This window comes from Canis aureus, chromosome 10 (assembly GCF_053574225.1).
Source record: "Canis aureus isolate CA01 chromosome 10, VMU_Caureus_v.1.0, whole genome shotgun sequence".
In the NCBI taxonomy this organism is placed as follows: domain Eukaryota; kingdom Metazoa; phylum Chordata; class Mammalia; order Carnivora; family Canidae; genus Canis; species Canis aureus.
Genome location: NC_135620.1, coordinates 13369700 through 13397289, shown reverse-complemented (window position 1 = coordinate 13397289; position 27590 = coordinate 13369700). Strand labels below are relative to the sequence as shown.

At 35.1% G+C, this 27590-nt stretch overlaps 1 protein-coding gene across 4 annotated transcripts in view; it reads right to left on the bottom strand.

Moving 5' to 3' along the window:
• Positions 1-27590, bottom strand: part of SRFBP1 (serum response factor binding protein 1) — a 64829-nt gene that overhangs the window by 17234 nt on the left and 20005 nt on the right. For all 4 annotated transcript variants that reach the window (XM_077911375.1, XM_077911374.1, XM_077911377.1 and 1 more), the window contains one exon: positions 5134-5205. In XM_077911375.1, coding sequence (XP_077767501.1) covers positions 5134-5205 — 72 coding nt within the window. The remainder of the gene's footprint in view (positions 1-5133; positions 5206-27590) is intronic.

Here is a 27590-nt window from a genome sequence, read left to right as displayed (position 1 = left end):
TGATTAGACTGCAGAAACTCCTAGAAATTTAAGCCTCTTCCCTTTGCTAATCAGCAATCTTTGCAAAGAGATTACATTGTATGGATCTCCTTAAGGTATAGTTAGTACTTCAAACTTCCTTACCTTTGGTTGTTAGTTGTTTTTAATTAATTTATATATGTTCTTGATGATCTGTTAATTTGCAAATCTGAGTAGCTTATGATTTGGGGAGTAGAAAAAATATTCTAATGGGGAAAAACTGCAAATGGAAAAATTGTTAATGGCATATGCATAGGTTCACGTTTTATAAATACTAAGGATTTCAGCTTTCATTCTTCAAAGACCAATAAAAAAAGGGACACATGGTATTTCTTAAAATGTTTGATTTAAATAAAGTCTTAGTTAAAATTATCACATTTTAAAAATGACAGCAATCATTTAAATTTTATTTCTCCTAAGTAAAAAATGTCAAATTTAACAGTTTAAACTCCTGTTTAATCTTATTGTTAACAAAGCAATTTGAAATCATTCAATGCATTCTTGAATTCTAATTTTAACAAGAGGTACAGGGAATATAGATCACTTATTTTATCCAATAATTAGACTAACAGTCTTGATTTGATTTCAAGATTACTTAGCCAGTTAGGAACTCACAGTCAGGTTTTTTAATTCAGTCTAGTATTCTCAACCAGTTTTATTCTAAACCACTTGAGATAACTTTCACTCATTTTCTGACATTTTCAAGCCCCCATCAAATCTTTTTGGATAGAAATTAAATATAAGCATAAAAAAGAGGCTTGTAAAGTAAGTAGGCAAAGGTTCAAAGCTTTGGCTAAAGTCCCTGAGCTGAGGGGAAGAACTTGCTGGAGTAAGCAGGGCAGGACCTGTTAGGAGACCTTTCAAATCCTTTATCTCTTATTTCACTACCGTCCATCTTCCTTCCTCACTTGCTTTATCCCTCTTCATATGTTTACTTATATTTATACTTGTATAAGCATGCCTCAATATGTGAAGGCATGATCTTACACATAAGGACACAAACACCATCTTTTGAGGCTCACAATCTTGCTTTAATATTAAAGGTTAAGACAAATGATCAACTAATTCATCCAAGACAGAATGTGATAAACTTCACTGAAGATATGAAAAATGTAATGGAGGCTTACAGAAGAAATTCGAATACAGTCATATACCTTAAATGTACACAAACTTATTTTGAAGCTTAAAAGGCTAAGTATTCTCTATGAACAGTTTTTACACCTGCATGAAGAAAGACTTCATAATATTAGAGGGTATGAAGGAACCACAGCTTTCCTTATTTAATGTTGACACAACATTTGCCATGGAAAATTCTCAGGAAACTGCGGTTTTCACACACCTCCAGTTTCTTCCATTTCAAATAAATTCAATAAAAAAGGGGAAAACACCTCATCTTTTTATGGAAAAATTTTATTTTGGCATATGGGTATTTATTATGAACACAAGCATTTGGTGTTCAATTCTGAAAAGAATTTTGAGAATGTACATGTGAATATAAACAAGAGTCTAAAAATGAAAAAGCTCTCTTACATGCAACGTTCATTCTTGCGAAATGCTGCCTACAACAAACTGAGTGAACTGGCAGAGGTAGAATGCTGATAGCAGTATTCTTAATAATATTAATTAGACTTCATTTCCAGGTTTCACCTGAAGTTATATTCTTTGCATTTATTAAAAACATGTAGGGGGGTAATAAGGAACAGCTCATTCAGCTGGAACAGAAGAACTGTAGCAATCCTAAGGCTTAGAGTCCACACTGAATACAAGAGGAGACCTTTCTGCATTTGTTTAACTCTAACAATCCCTGGGACACCATGATTCTAAAATGCAGTCTTGCAAATAGGACCCATACCAAACTTTTTCTCCTGAACTTTTATTTTGTAGGCAGAGACCAGGGTTTAGACCTTGGACCTGCCATCTGCTAAGGACTGACAATAGGTATATTTTTACCTTTCCAGGCCCATTTGTCCCTTCGTTAAATGGAGTTATCTTCCCTGAGAAAGCTAACATATATAAAGCACCTAATGAGTCAGCAACTGTTAACAGATGGTAATAGATAATAATTTGCTTCCCCTTATCCTGTACTTAATATACCTGTTTTTTAATTCCTTACGAGATTATATATTCCTCTAGAAAATACTGTGTTTCCTATCCCCTTCCTTTCTTCCACACTGCCTTGCTGATTGCTTTGCATGCAACATATGTTTTGAATTGAGAAGCTCCTGAAATCCTGGCACCAGCTCTCTGGAAATGTCAAAATTTTCATCTTTCAACTCTCTAGCTTTAAACTTTCATCATATACATATCAATTGCCTACTTAACCCTTCTACCCCTTTTCTGCGTTTGAAAAATGAAGACACTACTATTACTACACACACACACACACACACGTGGGTGCACACATGTGCAGCTGAATGCTTTCTACATGAGATCACTGTTGTAAGATCAATTGAGATAAGAGCGATATGGAAGAACTGTGCAAGCTGTAAGATATTACATAAATTAGTTTGCTCTGCTATGATGGTCAGATAGCCTCAAATGTGCAGAGCTTTATGTAATGGACTTCATTCCCGTGAGGTTACCTTCCACTGAGCTCACTACCTAGGACTGAAGAACAATCAATGCTCTCTCCACAACAGTGCTTAACAGTGCTGCCTGCCTCATTTTTAGAGGTTTAATTTATTAACAGATTTTCAAACAGAAGAACTTGAATCCAATGGAAGAATATTGCAAATGGAATAAAACACTAACTAACAAAATAGGTGAAATTAAATAGCTTGGGAGGAACCTGAAATGATGTCTTAAGCAGGGCAGTTTCCCTTGGCTTTAAATCCCTCCAGGGTTCTATCAAGAACTTGGATGGAATATATGTTTCTTCTTCCTCCCTCTACACTTCCCCTTCTTTCCTTGCTTTTTTTTGGAGGAAGGTATAAACAGAGCAGAAATGTAATCAGATTTCACCTGACCCTTGACGGTGAGATCCTAAGCTTTTTATCTGATTTAGTAGTGAATCTCATGACTATAGGAGCACTTGGGTGGCTCAGTCAATTAAGCATCTGACTCCTGATTTCAGCTTAGGTCATGACCTCAGGGTTGTGAGATCTAGCACAATGGCCACTTCTGGGCTCTGTGCTCTGTGCTCAGCAGGGAGTCTGCTTGTCCCTCACCACCACCCACCCCACTCATGCACAAACATGCTCTCTAAAATAAATAAATTTTTAAATGATTTCATGACTACAAATCTTGTCATATGCAAGTGAATTTATTAATACAAAATAACAATAAGCTAATATAGATGTTTGTTGACTCATTTTTTTTGATAAATGACATTTCACACACTGTATGAAGTTGAATGAAGGGTTGTAAATAGAAGAGGATACCCTAAGAAACTGATTTTACAAATATTACACATACACCAATATTAGTTTTCCAAAGTGAAAAGAATCTAGCAGAGAAGATCCCTTTTACTTTCACTGTAAATTAAACATTAGTGAATACTTTTAGAATTCAGCAACCAGAAAGCTCAAAAAATTTATTCTGGAAAATGATTATTTTTTTAAGCTCTCAAGAGAAAACAAAAATACATTCTATAACATTTTTATTCAATTACCACTACTCTGATTTAACATCATTATTTTTTTCTGAGATACAGACCAAACCACAGTTTAAAACTATAATAATTTTTTTCCTCTCTTTGTGAAAAAATTCTATGAAATAAAAATATTTACTGTAAAATTATGCTACTACAAAATAAAAGCCTGTTGTAAAATCGTCTTCATGGATTTAGTGTTGCTCTTATCAGGACAATGACAACAAAAAAATTCTCTCTCCCCTCAAACAAAAAACTTTCATATTCTGCCTTTCCTAAAAATGCTTTAAAATTTAGCATGTCTCATATTACTTGCAGGAAAGTCACTGCTAGTCTATATAAACAGAACATTTCTTCCTAAGGGCCAGAAGAGGCAAACTGACATCTATAGTTGGAGATTCCAACATACGACTCTGGGTAATAAAACAAGTGGACAGAAAATCAGTAAAGACATAAATCACCTGAGCAACACCAACAGTTAATGTGACCTACTTGACATTTTTAGGAAACTAATTCCCAGAGAAAACAACTGTTTTCAAGTGCATATGAAATATTCACCAAGATAAGCCATATTCTGGACCACAAATAAAAATCATAAAAAGCCTGCTCATAGATCATAAAAGAAAGAGTACTGAAGAGATACCTGGGAGACCCTCTAACTGTTCAAAATTAATATAAGTTTCAAAGGAAATTTGAAACACTGTGAACTCAATGAAAATAAGAACTATTGAATTTAAGGGTGCAGCTAAAGGAATGCTTAAAAAAGGCATCTCTGTAACACCAAACGCTTGTTACAAAAGAAGAAAGGTCTCAAACTGGTAACCAAAGCTTCCACATTAAAAAAGTAGAAAAGAACAAAGTGGACATAAAAGTAAGAAACATGAAATAATATACATTAGAGCAAATGCCAATGGAAGAGAAAACAGAAAACAACACAGAAACATCTGTTAATGCAAAATCTGTTCTCAGGCTGGAAATGTCTCATGCAAACATTAGCAAAGCGGGCAAAAATGAAAAAGGGGAAATAGTAAGGAGCAGGAGAACTGAGTGAAAGTCCCATTTAACAGTGGTGTACTGTACTCAGCTCACTTTATTCGTTCTGACCTTTGTTTTTTTCATTTGTAAAAAGGGGGTAAAAACAAATTTTTCACGGGGTAGTAAATAAAAGAGATTAAATGAAATAGTCATAAAAATTATTTGGAAAAAAGAAAAATAATCTTTGTCCTGATTAGTAAGATTAACAGACTAATTGTTATCTAACACATAAATGCCACCTTAAGTTCAGCATGCCTTTAAGGACCATGAAGGTATGATATCAGAAGTAATGCAAAATTCATAAATCACCATAAGAAATATTATTTTGGTGGCAATAATGGAACTCAAGTAGGGAAAAATCATTATATACTAATAGTAACTGGCTTATTGGTAAGTTTTTTCTTTAAGGAAAATGGTGACAAGGAAAAGTAAGTCAACCACATAAATAAGCAACTTTTCTTAAAACAAAGACAATCCATTACAGAATATACCTTTTTGCAGACTTTTTCAAAGTTGATATCATCACCAAGAGCAGATTTAGTTACTATATCAGGTTTTAATTCCTGTAAAAAAAAAAAAAAAAAAAAAAAAGGAATTTTGGTTATAAGTCTAATTTACTTTTTTTGGGTGAGGGCGGGAGGGAGAGAGAGAAGAGAAAGAATCTTAAGCAGGCTCAATCCCACACCAGAGCTTGATGTAGGGCTGGATCTCATGACCTTGAGATCATGATCTAAGCTGAAATCAAGAGTAGGATGCTTAACTGACTGAGCCACCCAGGCTCCCCAGTTATGAGTCTAATTTTAAAGCATCACTCATTATTATGAGGTACATTTCTTTCCAAGTTTTGTTTATTTATCTGATATTAAATAGGTTCTTAATATTTAGAGGAGAATAACTCCTAACAGAGTATCATGCTATGAAAAACCACAGCAAAATGAATTTAAGAGCTAATGCTAATTACACTCATTTCATGGAAGCCAGATAATTCCACGTGCCATAAAATCTCCAGCTTAATAACAGTTCTTTAATTGAAATAAGATTGAAATAACTCAAAATATTAATTTCAGACTTGTAAAGTTCAAAGAAATTATTACCTATTTTAATGACATTTCAGGACATTAGCAATTGCATCATTCTATAGAGAAGTGTAAAGATTATAGAGAAATACTTAATTTTAATTAATGATTAAAAAATCTAAGCTACAAAATACTTTTATGTTATACAAGGCATTAATCCAAATTTACTTCAGAAAATTAAAAATCAGAAAAGCAGAGAAAAAATAAGTAAAATTACTAGCAATATTTACATGGTTATAATTTTCCTGTACACCTTCTATGTTTTTAAGAGAATTAAGTTTGACATACATTTCATTAAGGAATGATGACTTTAGATCATACAAAAATGAAATTTCTTGTAGCAGTTATCAAGTTATTCTACTGTGCGTGAAAAAATACAATGAACATTTTCGCAATTTTTTATAGTATTTGGAGGAAAGCTAAATAAAATCAGATAGTTTTAAAACAATATTGAGCGACAGTAAGAGAAGTGTGATATGGTAAAAACTATACAGGTATTATTCTATAAAATTATTTGAATTATAAACATATTTTTAAGATTTACCTATTTATTTGAGAGAGAGAGAGAGAGAGAGAGAGAGAGTGTCTGAAGCAGACTCCACACTGAGCACAGAGCTCAGTGCAGGGCTTGATTTCATAGGAGCCTGAGATAATGACTTGAGTCAAAACCAAGAGTCAGAGGCTTTAACCAACTATGCCACCCAGGTGCCCCTAAATTATATTTTAAACAAAAATAGGACTATAGTGCCTGGGTGGTTCAATTTGTTTAGCCTCCAAGTCTTGATTTCAGCGCAGGTCATGATCTCAGGGTCATGAGATGGAGCCCTGCCTGGGACTCCACGCTCAGTGGGAAGTCTGCATCTTTCTCTCTCCCTCTCTCCACTGTACACTCTATACACTCGCATGCTCTCTCTCTCTAATCAACCCATCAATCAATCTTTAAAAACAGACCATTGCATTTCGTAAACTAGTTTTATCATTTAATGACATGGCAAATGTCTAACCATTTTCTTTTCATTCTCTTACATCACTGCCCTTATTTGTTTGACCAAATTAACATATGGACATTAATATATTTTCTGATGTTTATAATCTTTTTATAAATAAGAATGGAGCAATTACCTTTATTTACATATTGATTTGTGTAACTCCTGAAAAATTGCCACATACTCTGTAGTAAAGACCTATACCATACTTTTGGAAAAAGAGTAGAATGGGGAAAAAAAAGAAACACTGATAATAATGGTCCAATGCCAAAAAGATCAGAAAGTGCAGTTCTTGGGAATACTCAATTTTATTTCATATACACTAACACAACTGTAAAAAATATGTATGTAAAACAAATCTATATAAAGAGCACAAAAATAATATTCTTTTAAGTGTGTGTGTGTGTATAATATGTCTTTAGAAACTGATGAACTAATTTGAAAGATGACTTCCCTGTCAGTTTAAAGTCAGTAAAACTATTTATAGTTTAAAAAAATCCAAAATTTTTTGTTGGCTGGCTGTATCTTTTTCTATTCTGTAAGTAAAAAAAATCAATCTCAAGAGAAAATCAGTTAAATGTTATTGTGTATGAACATAATACATGCAGAGGATAACGTTGCTTACATTTCAACTCATCCACATACTCCCTCCAAAAGAATAAATTCAACAAGGACTACATGAACCAAGCCTTCATCATTATTAGGAGACAGAGGATACAATAAATTTCAAAATATCTCCAAGTTGAGAAACTAACACCAAATTCAACAGAGCACTCACTGAATTGCAAGCTTGCACATACTGAAAGCTAGGGAATAGAAGATTAAGATGCTGGGAAAATAAAAAGGTGAGTGGAGTGAAGGACATATATAAGTGAAGACAAAAAGCATCATGAGAAAGTGAAAACTACCACAAAGAGTCAAAATGGATTTAAGTCTGAGACTTGGTAATTCATAGCACTGAACATAGAGAAGGGCTTGAAAGCAAGTGGTTCTGAAAAAGCATGTGGCCTCAAGAAGTAGGCTCTGGGGAGAATCAGATAAATGGGGGTTGTGCCTCTCCTTTCATATATAATGATGAAGGTAAAGAAGAAAGAGAGAAATTAAGGGCCCTATGGAGACAAAAGAAAAGACATGTAAATCAATTCCTCCTTATCAACACCCGTTAAAAAAAAAATACCCTTTGCCAAACTTACATGAGGTGGACCCTGACTACCAAATGGTGAGTATTAAAAACAAACAAACAAAAAACACCAAATGAATTCATATAAAAATTCAGGTAAAGGAAAACAGAAAATGTAAATAAAAATATTTTATCTGAGGGGTGCTAGGGTGAGTCAGTCCGTTGAGTATATGATTTGATTTCAGCTTAGGTCATGATCCCAGAGTCATGAGACTAAGCCCTGGGTAGAACTCTATACTCAGGGGAGAGTGGGTGGGAGGGAGCAGAGGGAGAGGGAGAGAATCAGAAGTAGACTTTCTGCTGAGTGCGGGGCTCTACCCAAGGCTCAGTCTCATGAACCTGAGATTATGAAAATAAGGCTGTTATCAAAGACATCAAGAATAATATACAAAGCAAGTCTGGAGTAGCATTTTTTAAAAAAATTATTTATGATAGTCACACACAGAGAGAGAGAGAGGCAGAGACACAGGCAGAGGGAGAAACAGGCTCCATGCACCGGGAGCCCGACGTGGGATTCGATCCCGGGTCTCCAGGGTCGCGCCCTGGGCCAAAGGCAGGCGCTAAACCGCTGCGCCACCCAGGGATCCCCTGGAGTAGCATTTTTAAGATAAATACAAGCCAAGGATTTTATACCTAGTTAAGCCGTTCTACAAGTATCAAGTCTATAGAGAGAAGTTTTCAATCTGCAAAAATTCAGGGAATATTGGACACATGTGCCCCTTTTGGGGCAATCTTCTGGAGGAGGAGCCTCAGGCAAAAAGAAGTAACTCAGGTAAAAGGACTGATGATGAATACATATTTGCAGAGCTAGAATGAAAACGAATGTGGGGGCACTGGATAAAGAATTGAATGTAAACTTTAAATATTCTAAGTAAAAAAAATGCAACTGAAAAAATAGGGGAGAAAGGGAGAGAATAAAATCTTTGACTATTGTTTATATAATAGACTGGAGCCAAAGGACAGCATTTAAAATGGACTGGAAAGTAAAATATTACATTAGATAATGGGAAAGTAAGGGCACAATTAAATATATAAATACAAAGATAATCAGGAAATAAAAATATCTTTCTAAATACAAAAAACTTCTTAAAAATTGCAAAAAAAGGACATTTAGTAGAAAAACACAATAAATGCAACATAAAATACCCAACAATTAGAATGGAAAATAGTATGATGGAATTCAGAGCAAATAGAAGGAATAGAATTTAATATGAATTAGTTTAATGTATGTACTAGAAGAAAAAGATGTCCAGAATGGATCAAAGAGCAAAATCTAAGTCTATGCTATATATACATGGCACACAAAAAACACAGTGTTTCAAAAAGGCTAAAAATAAAGGACTTCACCAAGATATGAGGCAAAGAGGAACAATTAGAAGGGAGGAGTTGACATCATGCATCAGAGGAAGAATTCAGGTAAAGAAAAAAGTGAAATAAAAAAAAAAAAGTGAAATGAGACATAGCAGGAATTGTAAGATATGGAAAAATAAAAACGTACTACTAACAGAAGACTTTCATACAACATTCAAGAAAGCTCAAAATAGGGGAAAAAACATTAGAAAGTCTTAACATAATTAATAGGGTATATCTGTCTTATGGATTTATTTTGAACATTATATTCTAATACAAATTATTCTAAATAAAATGACTAGCTTGATAAGAACAATTAGTTTTCTTTTTATACAGAATTACTTTCAAAGCTTTTTTTCAGATAAAAATATTCTAAGTTTTAGAAAGGTTTTTCTCTATTTTAAAATGAATATACCCATCTCAAATATGCAACAATTTCAAAAGTAGAACAAAATGCATTATTCCATATGGTAATTTGCAAATTTTATACACATACATTATGGACATGGGAAAAATACCTAGATACATTTCAGTTTAGGAAACAAAATTTTTTAACATTTTAAAATCCAATATGAGAAAACACATAAGTAACAAAAAAAAACAAAAAACAAAAAAACCAAAAAAAAAAACCACCCACAAGTAGCAAAAACACAAAGCTGTTCTCAACTAGAAAACCATCAAGGATAAATAGGAAAATAAAGATACCAAGGTTACATTAAAGGTGAGAAATACAGAATACATTTGTTATACCAAATATGGAATACCACAGTACCAAACAACTTTTAAAATGAGTGCAAGAGAGACTCATACTAAATAAGACAAATCAAACTTGAGCAATTTTAGTCAACTGTAGAGAAATCCTATAAAGGATTTTCGTTAAAAAAAAGTTCAAATTTATCACCAATGCAAGGGAAATAAAAAAAATCAGTAATTTACTAACCAAACGCTAAGTAAGCTTCTGAAACTGGGCAGAAGTAGTTTCTTTTCCTTAGATTTCCTTACACTGAATTTTAGGATTTTATTCATTTGCAAGTTTATTCATCAGTGAGCAGGGCTCTGTGTTGACTTGTGTAAGGCACCTTCTTTCATTCTTAGACATTCAGTCCAACTTGAATTTTCTAGCATTAGTATCATTTATTTCTTTAATCTTTCAAATGATTAAAATTATCCAATCCATCTCATAGATGAAATAAAGCATTTAATTCTTTACGATTTATGAAAGGAGGTAATCCATTAAAACATTAGAATTGTAAGAGACTTAAGCTATTATGTAATTCTGTACCAATGTAGGAAAGGGTTAACTCAGCAGGCCTGGGCTGCTCAAACTCTGCACGTAATTGAAAAAGGTGTATTTTCAGGAGTGGCCATTGGCCAGCTCCTGGAATAAGTTCTGAACCCTTTGAACACATGATACCAATTTGATGGGATGGTTTATGCTAACAATGTGACTTATGGTGGCTATGACTATACCCTAGGAGGCCTAAGTCAGAGTTGGTGATGAGGACAGTCATGCATGTAATTCATGTCTACATGACTGGCTCCCAATAAAAACCCTGAGCACCAAGGCTCAAGTGAGCTTTCCTAGTTGGCAACACTCTGCAAGTGTTGTCACACATCACTGCTGGGGGTATGTCCATATGACTATACTGGGAGAGGAAGCAAGATGCAAGCTTATGCCTGGTGTCTTCTGGACTTTCCCCTCATTTGCCTTTTCCTTTTGCTGTCTTAAAAGATTTTTTTTTTTTTTTTTTTAAATATTGTGAATCTTTCCAGTGAATCAATGAGCCTAAGAGGAAGTCAGCCCAACAAAGTTAAAGAGATCCATTCAAGGTATTACAACAGGGCTGAGCTTGGAATCTCCACATTTTGCTTTTTGCCATATTCTGTTGTCAGTGGTGATAAATAAGAAATAGTTTTCATTCTTTTATCATACTCAACTAAAGTTGTTCAAATTTCCTACATTAAAAGTAGTTATCCAATAACAAGACTCATGAGAATATTCCAGTTCCCTTATTTCACATTATGCCAGATGCTTTGCTTATAATCAAAATAGCGAATTTAACTGGAATTAGTAATCCCAATTTTGGTTAGTGGGCTACTTTCTTGTCCTACTTCTTTCTAGAGGGTTTTGAGATTTGTGACTTCTGACTCATAACTAGATAACCACTGTAGTGTTGTCTCTGATTCAGTGGGCAAAATATGTTTGTAATCAAACCATCCTATATCAATCAGGCTGTGGGGAGGGAGATTGAGTCAACAGAAAAATCACTTAGAGGCAGTAACCATGCCAACATTTTTAATTCCAACAGGCTCCCACTAAGATTGGGCTTTTAACTTAATAAAATATAGAACCCATTTGTATTTTCCAAATGTGATTAAAACTGGAGTATGTTTAGGTTATGAGGGCCTAATACTAGATACAAAGAAAGCATGGCAAGAGAAGTCTGAATTCTTAGAGTTTTTCTGGTATATTTGGAAAATAGGCAAGAAGAAATACATTCTCTAATATACAGAATCTGAAATAACTCATGAGAGAGCTACTGACATCCAAATCTTCATGCTTTTCTACAGATGGAAATCTCATTACGGGTACCCTTCGGTGACAACAAAAAACTTTGTTCCTAAATACTGTTCTACTGTTTCCTAAATACAGTTCTACCAGATGGAACTTCAATAAGCTATACTCTGTCATCATATTGCCAAGGGATTTTTTTCCAAATAAAGTATCTCTGTCTTCCTCCTTCACCTATTCCTGTGTTCCCTATTGTAATTAATGGCATCTCCAGCCTCTGCTGCTGAGAGTCATCTGAGCTCAGAGTCATCTGACACTGCGGGCCTCTTCGTCATGCTTCTGTTATGTTCCTATCCCCGTTTTGCTCTACTATTCTAACTGTTGAATTTGTTTCCCTCCTTTGGACTACCATTATCTTACCATAGGTTCAGGATTCCATTATGGATTGTGTGGATTAAAACAACCTAACTAGTTTTCCTGACTCCAGGATCAGCAACTCCAAGGTCCACTGTGGAAATGTCCTGAATATAGAACGAAGTCAAAGATGTCTGATGTTCAAATCCTTTCACTACCTGTTCTCAATGTATCTTCCTGCTTTAGTATTACCATAGACTCCTTCCAGGAGTCTCATATGCAATCCAGTTTTATTAACATCTCCTAAATAAATTTCCTTTTTCTCTTACCTATTTTTGGTAAACTATTTTTTAAAATTTTATTTGTGGGATGCCAAATAATAATTGGTTACCTACCTTTTATATTCTTTTTGTCCCTAATGGAAAATATTGGTTTCTAAATACCACTGAAAAGCAGCAGGGCTTCTTATGGAAATGGTTGATTAGAAATCTGAAACAGGAAACCCATAATCCCTGCAACATTTTATTATGTCAGAAAAGGAGGAACTAATTGGATTCTCTCAAAGAGTCACAGAAGCCAGCTGAGATGGGATACTACTGGTTAAATTTGGGTGTTGAGAAGGACAATTACACCAATAAATCATAATTCATGATTTTAAGGCTCAGCTTCATGCTACAGAAAGCATTCCTTGAATTCTCAAAGCTGTACTAAGTGGTCCTCTTCTGAAAGGTCTATCAGTGTTTTATGCATTTTACTAATATTCTGCTCACATGTTCATTTCTTTATACACTTCTCAGGGGTAAACATCTTATTAATTTCTATATTTGTATAAAGCAGCAGAGGCATTTGGCATATAAAGTATAGACCTAATATATTTTTGTTGATTTGAAATGAAGAGCTCTGGTGATAAGAATAGCCCTGAGATGACATTATAAAAGTGTGTGAAATTTTCTGGCAAATTACAGGACTAAGCAAAACCAAAGGAAATGTCTGTCTTTTGCTTTTTAAATTATACTTTTCTACATCTTATCAATACACTGCTGAACTATTTTGAAATTCAAATTCTTAAACCTGAAATGAAAAATGAACAACAAAGTCTGAAGCATTATCACTAGATGAAGGATTAAAAAAAAAAAAAGGAAACTAAAAAGATTCACTAACAAGTATGATAGATTTATCCTTAATCTGATTAGAAAAATGTAAATGGTTCTTTGCTACATAACCTCTTCAAAAACCTATTTATAATAGATGTGCATATTAATATTTGAAACATGTTACTGAGAGCTTTCTATTGTGCAGAACACCAGGCACTGCACTGTGTAAAAAGACAACCAAATAAATTATATATATATATATAATATATAAAATATAAAATATGTGATCTATTTTAGATTTTATTCACTTATTTATGAGAGACAAGGAGAGGAGGCAGAGACACGGCAGAGGGAGAAGCAGGCTCCCCACGGGGAGCCCAATGCAGGACTTGATCCTGGGACTCCAGGATCACACCCTGGGCTGAAGGCAGGTGCTCAAACTCTGAGCCACCCAGGCGTCCCAAAAAATTATTGATAGTATATACATACCAATAATTATTTTAAATGTAAATTGCCTAAATGCTCCCATCAAAAGACAGAGGATGAATGAATGGATAAAAAAGTAAGACCCACCTATTAGCTGCCTAGGAGAGACTCATTTCAGACCTAAAGACACACAGATGGGAGTGGACACGGATGGGAAAACATAATCCATGCAAACAGAAATGAAAAGCAAGCTGGGGTAGCAAAACTTAGATAAAACAGGCTTTAAAGCAAAGACTGGTGGCTTTAGGGTCTTCTACATATAGTATCATGGCAACAACAATGACAGTTTTACTTATTCCTTTTCAATTTCGATGCCTTTCCCTTTTTTTTTTTTTTTTTTTGCCTCTCATGGTTATATGGAGTTCCAGTGCTACGTTGAATAAAAGTGCTGAGAGTGGGTATCCTTGTCTTGTTCCTAATCTTAGAGGAAAAGGTTTCAAGTTTTCACCACTGAGTGTGATGTTAGTTGTGGATTTGTCACATATGGCTTTTATTATGTTGAGGTACATTTCCTCTTTACCCACCTCACTGAGTTTTTATGGTAAGTGGATACTGAATTTTGTCAAATGCTTTTTGTGCATGTCTTGAGATGATCATAAGATTTTTATTCTTTATTTTATTTATGTAGTATATCATGTTGAATGATTTACAGATATTGAACCATCCTTTCATCCCCTGACTAAATCCCACGTGACCATGATGTATAATCCTTTCACTGTACTATTGAATTCAGTTGCCTAATATTTTGAACTGAGGATTTCTTTCATCAGGGATATTGGCCTATAAGTATGTTTTTTTAATAGTATCTTTGTTTCAGGTATCAGGGTAATGCTGGTCTTGCAGAATGATTTTGGAAGAGTTCCTTTCTCTTCAATTTCTTAGAGTAGTTTGAGGAGGATAGGAATGAACTCTTCTTTAAATGTTTAGAACTCACCTGTGAAGCCATCTGGTTTTGGACTTTCGTTTGTTGGAAGTTTTGATTACTAATTCAATTCCATTCCTCGCAATAGGTCTATTCAGATATTCTATTTCTTCCTGGTTCAGTCTTAGAAGATTTTATGTTTCTAGGAACTTATTCATCTCCTACAGGTTGTCCAACTTGTTGGCATAGAATTATTTGAAATAGTCTTATGATCTTTTGTATTTTAAACTTCTCTTTCATTTTTGATCTATTAACTTGGGTGCTGTCCTTTTCTTTGATGAGTCTTGCTAATGATTTCTCCATTTTATTTATCTTTTGAAAGAACCACCTTTCAGTTTCATTAATCTTTTCTACTGTGTTCTTTTTTCCAAGTCTCTATTTTGTTTATTTCCACTCTGATCCTTATTATTTCCTTCCTTCTACTAACTCTATCTAGACTTTGTTTCTTCTTGGTACTTTAGGTGTAAAGTTACCATTTTTGAGATTTTCCTTGTTTCTTGAGGTAGGACTGCCCTATCAGCTTCCCTCTTAAAACTGCTTTCCTGGCATCCTATGGATTTTGGAACATTGTGTTACCATTTTCATTTGTTTGAATGAAATGAATTGATTTCTTGGTTGACCCAGTGATTGTTTAGCAGCGTGTTACCTATTTTCCATATATTTGTGTTTTTTTCTAGTTTTCTTCATGTACTTATTTGTAGTTTTATATCACTGTAGTTCAAAGAGATGCTTGATATGATTTCATTCTCTTGAATTAATTGGGACTTGTTTCGTGGCCTAACATACAATCTGTCCTGGAGTATGTTCCATGCGCACTTAAGAAGAATGTGAACTCTGCCGTTTTGGATGGAATGTTCTGATTTATCTATTAAGTCCATCTGCTCTAATGTGTCATTCTAGGCCAATGTTTCCCCAATAATTTTCTGTCTGGATGATCTATCCACTGATCTAAGTGAGGTATTAAAGTCTCCTACTAATATCATATTATTGTCAATTTTTCCCTTTTGTGTATTAATGTTTGATTTATATATTTAGGAGCTCCTATGTTGGGTGCATAAATATTTACAAGAGTTCTCTCTTCTTGTTGGGTTGAACCCTTTATCGGTATGTAATACCCTTTTTTCTCTTCTTATAGTTGTTGTTTTAAAGTCTGAAATAAATACTGCTAATGAATGAAGTCAGTAAAATTCAGGATACAAGATCAACATAGGCATACCTTGGAGATATTGTGGGTTTGGTTCCAGACTATTGAAATAAAACGAGTATCACAATAAAGTGAGTCAAATAAATGGTTTAGTTTTTCAGAGCATATAAAAGTTATGTTTACACAATACTGTGATTAAGTATGCAACAGGATCACGTCTAAAAAACAATGTGTAGAGCTTAATTTAGAAAAATTGCTAAAAAATGCTAATCATTATCTAAGCCTTTAGCAAGTTGTATTCACTGGAACACAGATCACAAATATAATAATGAAAAATTTGAAATATTGTAAGAATTATCAACATGTGACATAGAGACATGTAATGAGAAAATGCTATTGGAAAATGCTCCCAATAGATTTGCTCAACACAAGTTTACTATAAGCCTTCAATTTGTAAAAAAAAAAAAAAAAAAAAAAAAAAATGCAGAACCCGTGAAATGCAATAAAAAGAAGAATAAAACAAGGTATGCCTATATAAAAATCTGTTGCCTTTCTACACACTAATAATGAACCATAAGGAAGAAAAAGAAAACCATCCCATTCACAATTGCACCAAAAAGAATAAAATACCTAAGAATAAATTTAACCATGGAAGTGAATAACCTTCTCTGAAAACTAGGACACTGATGAAGAAAATGGAAGATGGCACAAATAAAAAGGAAGTTGTACCATGCTCATGGATTGGAAGAATTAATACTGTTAAAATATCTATACTACCCAAAGCAATCCAAGATTCAATGTAATCCTTATTCAAATACAGATAGCATGTTTCACAGGACTAGAACAAATAATTCTAAGATTTGTCTGGAACCACAAAAGACCCAAAGAGCCAAAGCAACCTTGACTCAAAACAAAAAGTAGGAGGTATCACATTCTAGATTTCAAACAATACTAAAAGGCTACAGTAATCAAAATAGTATGGTGGTGGCACAAAAGTAGGTAAATCAAAGAACAGAGCCCAGAAATAAACCCATGCTTGTATGGTTAATTAACCTACAACAAAGGAGGTAAGAATATACAGTGGGGAAGAGACAGCCTCTTCTATAAATGATGTTGGGACAACCGGGCAGCTACATGTAAAAGAATCAAAGTGGACCACTTCCTTACATCATAAACAAAACAAAACGAAAACTCAAAATGCATTCATGCCCTAAATGGAAGACCTGAAACCCTAAGATGCTTAGAATAAAACATGTGGGCAGTATACACATACACACACATACACAATATTATTCAGCCATAAAAAAGAATGAGATATTGCCATTTGCAACAACACAGAATCATCTATAGGGGATTATGCTAAGTGAAAGAAGACACAGAAAGACAAATACCATATTACTTCACTTATATGTGGACTCTAAAAAACCAAGTAAATGAACAAACAAAACTGAAACAGAATCATAAATACAGAGAATAAGCTGCTAGCTGCCAGAGGGAAGGAGGGTAGTGGAAGGATGGGTAAAACAGTTGAGGGACACTAAGAGGTATAAATTTCCAGTTATACAATAAAGTAGTCACAGGGACAAAAAAGTATAACATAGGAAATACAGCCAATGAACTTGTAAGAATTTTGTTAGGACAAGAGACGGTAACTAGATTTACCATGGTGATCATTTCATAATGTGTACAAATGCTGAATCTCTCTGTTGTAAACCTGAAACTAAGATAATGTCATGTCAACTATACTTCAATTAAAAAAATAAAAGACAGGGATCCCTGGGTGGCGCAGCGGTTTGGCGCCTGCCTTTGGCCCAGGGCGCGATTCTGGAGACCCGGGATCGAATCCCACATCGGGCTCCTAGTGTGTGGAGCCTGCTTCTCCCTCTGCCTGTGTCTCTGCCTCTCTCTCTTTCTCTCTGTGTGACTATCATAAATAAATAAAAATTAAAAAAAAAAAATAAAAAAAATAAAAGACAACCAAAAAAGAGTATAATTTTTAAAATAATCTTCCTAGCAGCACAAAAGAAGATACAATGCAATGGACTGTTAAAAAGTCATCAGCTAAGTATTTATGGATACGAAGATAAAGTAAGCAGGACCACTTCTGATTCATGCTGTAGTTCTCAATGGTGAGGAACAACAAAAATGACTGTGGGACTTTTCTCCAATTGCACATACCTCCCATCCATTATGATTTACATCCCTAGGCATGAATCCTCATCCATTTCCCCCCTGCAACCCCCAACAAAACCACTATTTGAGAGGTTCATGAAGGCTATGATAATGATTCATTCTAGTTTTTTAAGAGTGTATATGAAGTGGTGGTGACTACTGCCTAATCAGAGCTAGAGAATCATAAAAACAAGAATGCCCAAAGTACATGTGGGAAATATGTTGCCTGTAGTATGCAGACAGAAACAAGGATGAAAGAGAAAGCTGATCAATAGGAGGCCAATTGACAAAAAAGCTTTTAATACCCATGAGGAATTAGACTGGGTGTGGGAAACAATAGGGAGCTAATTTAGGTTCTTGAGCAGGAGAGTGATAGAATAAAACAAAGTAGTTTTAGCACTAGGAAATTTTATTAGCGTCAGGTTTTTGCTGGCAACCAGTTAGAGAATTACTAAATGTCTACAAATAGTACTGTCTCACTTCAGTTCCAAGTTGATTTTTATGTTTAAATTACATCTTCATATTCTAAAAACTGAACTGCATTCATCTTTCAACTACAAATTATTTTCATCAAAATATGAAAATAATTAATGACATGAAAATGATTATAATCTTAACTGGGCAAACACTGAAAACAACTTGTATAATTCAGTATTTCTAAGTAGCCTTTCATCTCATAGGGGATGTCAAATAATTTAGCCAAATGAAGCTCCAAAACCATTGTGTCATTATACAACCTTACCTCTCAGAGTAGAAATACCTTTTAGAAAATAAGACAAAATTGCTCGCTTAACCCAAGAGATTAAACTAGATTACTTTTTGTGACCAAAAAAATATCTACACTGTTCCTGTCACATAAAATTATTCACTTCTATCATGTACAAAGAGGGTAGGCAGATATAAGGTCCAGCATTTACCTCAACCCGAAGATTCTGAGAGCTCTTTTGCATTCTAGTAAGTCAGCGGAGACAGATTCTTCATTCTAGAGACTTTCTTCTAACAAAATAGCTGGCCTGGGAGAAATGTTTACTGTATCTAAAGTGTACTCTAAATATTTGCTTAAAGGAACATATTGTGGCAAATTTATAAGAAGTGAAATACTTAAAACTACTTAAATTTTATGTCTTGTCAGGTAACATGTTAAGAACCAAGGTGACAGGTATAGAGGTATTACGTTTATTACTCAGTACATTAATAAAAAGAGGACAAAATTTACAGTTTGGTCTGAACATACTATATTTGCATTTTTATTTCTAAAATATCTCATCTACATATATTTGCTAGTTTTCTCTATCACAACCAGAAACAAAACCTCAAACTTAGTAGACAATTACCTAAGCCTACAGCACATTCCCCCATTTTCCCATCATCACAGTCAGGAATTCATCAAATCAGGAATTCATCAAAAAGCCTTGGGAAGTGACTGAGCCAGTTTTTCTATAATTTCAGAATTATGACTAAGATATAAGGATGTGCTAAAAGGAATATAGGAATGTGCTGACAAGTGGCCTTAAAAAAAAAAAAAAAAAAACTAAGGGAAAAATCTTTCAAAGTCTCGAGGAGGTCAAACTATTTGTTATTACTTCCAAGTATTTTCTCTAGAAACAAGTTTCTATACTCTTTTTCAAGGGTGTATGCTAATAAAGTCCATATTCATTTCTTAATAATATTCCCACGTGTTAACAGTTTGTTTTTTTTTTTTTTTTGTGTGTGTGTGTGTGTGTGTGTGTTAACAGTTTAAAAAGCCCAGATCAGGGATGCCTGGGTAGCTCAGTGGTTGTGTCTGCCTCTGGCTCAGGGCGTGGTCCTGGAGTCCTGGGATCCAGTCCCACATCGGGCTCCCCTCGAGAAGCCTGCTTCTCCCTCTGTCTATGTCTTTGCCTCTCTCTCTCTCTCCATGTCTCTCATGAATAAATAAAATCTTTAAAAAAAATAAAAAGCCCATATTAATTAATATTAGAATCATGTTACATTCAAATGTGCTTAAAATAGAATACTAAATTTGGCAAGAAACGAAAATTTTTTGAAACCTCATCACTGCCACTAATTCATGGTCCCAAGGGAATTATTTTGATATTTAGTTTCCAGATAATATTTCTAAGTGTTAAAATCACACAAAATCTTCTATAGATTAGGCACTCTTTGTCTTTTAGAGAGGCCTAACAATTCTAATTATAACAAATTACAAACAGATTCTATTTTTTCCCTCAGAAGCACTGACGATATACTATTTCATCATTATTTTCACTTTTCTATTAATAGTAACCATTAAAATAATTCAAAAGTACATTTCTTTATAATATCTTGTTATTCTTGATAAAATTATACACTTAATACTTAAAGGGGTTAAGGTTAGTAAAGTGTTAAGAATATTACCACTGATTCAGACAGATTTGGACTGAATTCTGAAGCATGTTTGACTTTAAGCAAAGCAATTATCTCTTAAACCCCTAGTTTACACGTCAGGAAAACGGAGCTAAAGAGGAACCTTGGAGAGCTCCTATGCAGATCAGAACTAATATGCATAGGCTGTAGCAAAGTGCCTGGTACAGAAGAGGCACTCAACAACCACTAAGATTATTATTCCATTTATGAGCAGCAGTATTCTTATATCTGAAGCTGAACTTCCTCATGCTAGAAATAATATGTAAGTCTGGGATGTGAAGTTGTTGCACTGTATTCCACTATAGAACTGAAATTCAACTAAAGAACATCAAGGAAATGATCAATTTGGTAAATAAGTAACATTGACATTTTTTATTAAATTGGTCACCCTTCCCAGGAAACCCTTCTTCATTACTGGTTAAAAGCAATCTCTTGCTCTCTTCAAATTTTCAAAGCACCTATCCTCACTTAGGTGGTTTTTAAAACTGTGTATACCAGCTTCTTTCTCTCATAGTGTCAGATTTTTGCAGAGCAGGAACAATGGATTACATGGCATATGACCTTCTGTAGACAGGTTTCATAAACGTGCATGAAGAAATTAAGTCAGTAAATGCTTTCTATCTAGTTATCTTGCCTCCAATCTCTTTTCCCTCTATAGCAATCTTCCATGGTCCTTCAGATTTATCTTTCCAGAAAACAAATATGATTACTCAAAAGCCTTTGTCCATCCACATTTCCTAAAAGGCTTTAAACTGTAATTTCATCTACATTTTACTGTTTGTGATTCCATACATACCATATTCTATCCAGGACATTACTTCACTGAGGAAATACTTGCTGAAACTGATTTTTGCCAATTAGTGCACTAGCACTGGGTAATATCCTATTCTCTAAAAAGGTGACATATAAAGAAATAATAATCGTTCAGTGTTCTAAATACTATCAAAGAAAAAGAGAACTGAGCACTTCTTCCCAATCACACCATGTACTTTCAGACCTGTATACTTTGTTCTTGGTGCGCTCTTTTTACTGAGACTGCCTTTTCCGAAGTATATCATATCTACTTTTAGAGCTGCAACTCAGTATTCCCCATTCATTAAGTCTTCCCTAAGTCCTATAAGTAAATTAACTGATCCCTTTCTAGATTTTTATTGCTCTGTGGTTATAATACTGGTATAGTACATATCCTTAACAGACTCTCATGCTTGTTGCTTGATTCCCGTAGAACAATATGTTCCTTGACAGGAGAAATCTATTCATCTTTATACATAGTAGCAGGTCCTAAATTAAAATATATCTATTTTTAATATACTGAATCTTAACAGAAATTGGTAATATTTGTCATAAAATATTAATTCTTTTAGTAATCGAAACACTAATACGAGCTATTCCAACATACTGTAAAGAACAGAAAGCATACAGTTTCCATTACAATAGCAATCTAACAATGAGGGATATGTGTTCAAGTGAATGAGTGTAATGTTTGAGTTAATTTGTCTTCATTTAACCAAAATTCAGGTGACATTCAGTTAAAAAAGAAAATCCTATTTTGCAAGACCAGTTATTTTCTGTTATTTTTTGCTGCTTTTTCCTAGGGCCCGTTCTCTCCCCCGTGGATTTCTGACAAAGTATGTCGTAATATTTGCCTCTTTTCTCAAACACCACATTATTTCGCACAGGAATTATGATAGTGGTATTGGTTGTCCAAATTTTTAAAATTAGCAGTTGAAAAGGGCTTTGGGTACTTTCAGTTAGTTGGAATGCTCTGCAAAGGTTGTAAGTTCAAATTTCCAGAATTACAAGACTTAAAAGATTAAATAAAAGCAATACAAAAAGAAATAAGAAATATTTTTTAAAAGGCCATGTGATACTCCTTTTTTACTTCTATCCTTCAATATTGTGGACATAGTCACTTGTCTTTGAATTAGGCTGATCTTAAATGAAGCAATTCCAAAGTCAGTTTTTTATTTTAAAATTAGGTGTGTGTAATGACTCAGTATACGCTAATCACATTTTCATCACTTTTGCCAACAAGGACCTCTAACCTATCCTTTGTTTTTACATAGAAACAAGCAGGTTCAAGGCGAAGATGGGTACCACTTTTATCTGCCACAAATCTCTTACTTAAAAAATAAAAATATTTTAAGGCCATCAGAGACTTGATAAAATATCTTCTTATCAACACAGCTCAATAATGAAACACTGTTAAGGGTTTCAGGAATAGGACTTATTCAGAATGCTGGCTTAAAGCCGCAGAAACCACATGCCAGGAAGCAAACTGAAATTCCAATGTGCTGATCTGTTTCTAAATGCTGTTTCATGGGTGTGAGGAGAGCAGTATATACTGATCTTTTAAAAAAGCACTAGAACTTCCTGTTTATAATTTCAAATGTCATAAGTTGAGTACAGAAGGCTATTAAATCACGGCATCCTACTCTGCTCTAGAAGCAATAGAAGTTCTGCCTCTAAAAAAATGAAATCAGAAGGCAAATGGTCTAGGAGCAACAGCTACGGTGAGTGAGAAATGAGGAGCTTATTCATCTCCAGTTGCTGACTTTTAATATTGAGAACGATGACTAGTTTTAGACTCTTCTCAATCACTACCAGGTCAGTATTCTACTTATCTATGAAGATGCAGAGCAACCCTGACATTCTAAATAATGCCAATAAAAATAAAAACTTTTACATAAAATTCAGTCAGCTAACTAGGCAACATCCACTATGTACCTGACACATTACTAGGTACTAGGGACAGACTATTGAGTAAAACCACCAATTTTCTTTAGAAGGTCTAAATAGTAGCAACGGCATGCAGGGAGACCACTATGTGATAGCAGAAATAGATGCAAGGTAAGGGACTGCAGAGAGGAGGTGGGGAACAATTTTGGGGTCAGAGTGGTGATATGAGGGACAGTTTCCGAAAGCAAGTAACCTAAGACGTAGGGGTTGAAGTAAAGAGTGAGTCTTTATTCAGGTAATAGACATGAAAAGAATGATCAACAGCAAGGAGGCATGAAATAGATTGATAGGTCTGGGGTTTAGTATAGCTGGCCCAGAAAGTACAGGGTAGATAAAAGAGAGAAGAGGAAGAGAAGAATACAGATCACACAGGGCTTGTGTGCCATGCTGAAGAGACTCCTAATCCGATAGGCATTTTAGAGAGGTCACTGGTCACAGCACAGAATGTGATTTGAAGGGGGGGGAGACGAGAAGCAGGAAGTCTAAGTGAGAAAGAATAAGCACCTAAACTTAAAATAGTTACATATTTAGAAGAAAGAATCAACAGATTTGGCAAAGAACAAGATTTGAGAGTAATGGATAGCTAAGAAAGAAGGCAATATATACGGATTCCTAGCTTTTGAGCTTAGGAAACAAGATGATAGTGTCGAAACCAAAATCAGGAATACAAGAAAAGAATATCTAAAAAAGAGAGTAGTGATGAGTTACAACATGTTAGGGCCAAAATTCAGATACTGACATCTTTTGGAATATCTGCTCATTCACTCTCTCTTCTCTATCATACATCACATGACCCCATCCCCTTTCACCCAGAGCCGAGGTAAAAGACCAGCGATGGACCTCTAACCCAGGATGGGTTGAGGACTGGAGCCAGCAGAGGTTCTTCCTTTGGACAGGAGTTGTAAGGATTCTGTAGTCGAGGCTGGCACCTTTCAGGGTGGCACCTGAAACCCTGGACACATCCAGAGAATGAAAGCTGTCTGGAGAACTGGGAGAGAAAAGGAGGGAGAAGAGAAGTGGGGTGGAAATTGAGGAAAAGCAGAGATGAGCATAAAATGGAAGGAAAAGGGGCAAGAAGGAAATACATACATGAACCAGCTCAGTTTCTGAGAGCTCTCTAGATCCCGACCATAGTCCCCTGCAAGGTGAAACTGAGTTCTTGCCCTTAGACTTAAGAAATGCCACAGTCCTAATAAAAGGCCTTTGTAGCTTAGCTCAGTGAGTCATGTAAAATGCTGAGGTTCAGGTGCATGTCCAAACACCAAAGGGAGCTAAATATGAGAGTGTACATCTTATAGGAAAGATTTGCACCAGAGAGAGATTATAGGGTCCAGAATAGTGACAGTAGTTAAACTTGCTAGACAGGCTAGAGAGTGTAGTGTCAGAAGCTAAAGAAAGAACTGAAGGGGAACACCAGAGTACAGGTCAGAATCCTATTCAAGGAAACTGATGAATAGGTAGGGAGGAGCTAAACTCAGTGGCTGTGAGGTAATGGGAAGGTAGCAGGTCAGGATCACAATGGCTATACTATTAGGAGCAAAGATGTTATTCTGATAAGGAAAAGAAGACCGTGAGAAGCAGTTAAAGGAGGATGATGGCGGTGACTGGGTGGCTCAATGGGTTAAGTGCCTGCCTCTGGCTCAGGTCATGACCTCCAGGGTTCTGGGATGGAGCCCCCGCAGAGGGCTCCCTGCTCAGTGAGGAGGCTTCTCTCTCTCCCCCTTTGTTCCTCTCCACCACTTGTTCTCTCTCTCTCAAATAAATTACAAAAAAAAAAAAAAGACAGAGGATGATGAGTGTTCAGGTACAAACTAGTTTATTAACTGAGTTACATTCAGATAGAGGGAGAGTCAGAAGCAATCAATAAAATAAGTAATAAAAGAAAGGGACATGGCAAATTAAGAGCGACTGGCCCTGAACAGAAGGAGAAAAGAAAAACTAATTCCTCCGCACCCCTCCCTCACACCAGCCAAGTCCAATAAGAACAAACTATCAGTCTAGGAAGAAGAAACAAAGACTCATAAGAAACTTTAGAGAGCTTCATCATATGCCACTTTTTAAATACCAAAATACAAGGAAGATCATATCTAAAACAATGACTACCATCATAAAATGTTAGATGTTAAAAGGCTAAATGTCTACAAAAGGCCTGCCTCTACTAAAAATACAAAATAAGTAAGTAATTGCCAATTTAGTAAATATTTAAGGAGTGTAAGTAGTATTATAACAATATACAAAAACATGTCAACTGTGGCTTTGTAATTAACAGATAAATTAAACACATTACGCACGTTGCCAAGTGTCTGTGTCAAAAGGGTATATATGACCTTTTATGCCCACCAACAGTGAGTAAGACTGCCTGTCCATGTAGTGATGCCCTTAGTCCAAGAGACAATGATGTTTTACATTGCTCAGCCTATCCCTTCCTGTTATAGGAGTTATCTATTTAATAAAGGTATTATCAGTAACTACAGTAAGAGAAAAGGAAACAAAAAAAGAGAAAATGTGATAGGACAAATAGAAATAAAGGAAAAAAAATTCAATAGTTACATAGGTAGAACCATGCTCCTGGGTGCCTTGTCTCCCTCTTGGTAAAAATATCATACTGAGTTTTTATTGGAGATCTTTAAAGTTAACCTAAGGTTTCAAGAAATTATTTACTACTTGATTTCTTTAATGCACTAGAGAAAAATAATCCAAATAAAGAGTACAGATTATGAAAGGGACTTATAAGCCACAGTACAGATTGTTGCAGATGCTGTAGCCATAAAAAATCATAATACACATATATGCTCAAGGAATTTGGGAAGTAAACAAGAATGAGAAATATTACACTTCTTCCATACTTGGACCAGTGTCTGTAGCTTTTAGGTTTCAGAGCTGAAGAATAAAAACAGGACTTTGAAACAAATTCAGCCTTCAGCATTTGTCAGACATCTTCTTAGAGATAGATGGTGATGAGGAGGGAAGGCAAGCTTAGGAACCCATGAGTGAGAACAAAAACCATTTTGGTTCTATTAGCACAGTTAGTTCTGCAAAGTCAGGTAGGCCATGGAGGAACTACAACTTCAAAAATCCATCAATTATTGTGATCAAATAAAGGGGTTTACACAATGAAAATAATACTGCTAACTTTGAAAACACCACCACTACCAAAACCACTTTATCACTCCCTTCTTGAAACAGTCTCTTGGTTTCCTAGATTCTAAACTTCCTTGGCTCTTTCTCCTCCCCTGGCTACCTTTCTTCAGTCTCTTTGACTTATTCTTCCCCATCTCTCTGAGATTGAAGTCCACAGTGTCTTGGAATGGTCATGCCTCTTTCCTTGGCTACTTAGAGTTACTTCCAACTTCAGACACTTTTTCTGGGCTAGATATTAACATATCATACTGGTCATCTTGTTCTGACTTCCCCAGCAATAACCACAAAACCTGGACATTCTAGGAAAAGCCCTGCCTGAAGGTAATGGAGAGTAAACGGAAGCAGAAAGATTCTGGGGGAGTCTCAGCTGGCTAAGCCTTATGTCAAGATGGGAACCTATGAAAGTCAGTTACCATCTCTTTAGAGAGCAGCTGAGGGCTAACTGTGGTCTGCCTGGTTCAAGAGTTGTGGCAGAAGTTAACTGTCGCAGGGCAGGGTACAGCCAGAATACAGGACTCACTGAGGGAGTAGGGGAAACCCAGAAAGGAAAAAAAACACTCAAGAGATTTCTAAACCTGGAGCACTCGTACAAAGAACTGATTCAAAGCAGGTCAGAGAAACAAAAAAGATGTGAAGTGAGGGTGGAGCTGTCTACAAAACGTTTGTGGGTAAAGCCTAAACTAAAACATTAACTGCTAAGACAACCACTCCTGGTAGAAAAATAGTAAAACCCAGAATCTCTATTTCTTAACTTCTATAATGTCCAGGGTAAAATCCAGAAGGACATAGTATATGAAGAACCAGGAAACAGAAACACTTTCCTTCTCTGTAGGCAAAAATGGCTATTACCAATATCCTCAATGATTCATACATGCATATATCTGTAAAAATTCTCCTTAATGAGTTATGATCTTATCAGAGAAATAAAAAATGCCAGCAAAGAGACAGAAATAATAAAAAACTGTTAACCGATCAGCCACAGAATATCTATCACTGGATAAAAGACTAGAGGATATTCACAAAGTCTCAAAGTTATTATCTCACAAATTACTTAATAACTGCAAACAGAAAAAGGTGCCTTTAAAATGGAGAAATCTGGCAGACAATATCCAAACCCACTGACTAGGGTTCAGCATCACTAGTAAAGGGACAAGCATGGATATGACACAATGTAGTATTATTCTTTTTATACTATACAATTACAATTTTTCATTAGGTTTGAAATATTTTTCAAACAGTTGGAGGGAAACACAAAGAATAAAAGTTAGAAGACTATTATATATCAAGGAAGAATGAAAGCAGTTGTCCTGGGATCCATTCACTTTCTTTATCAGGAAGAAACTGTAGGAAAAGTAGATAAAGAAGTTTAACATACTTGCTAATAATATACTGTTAACTGGTCCTCCT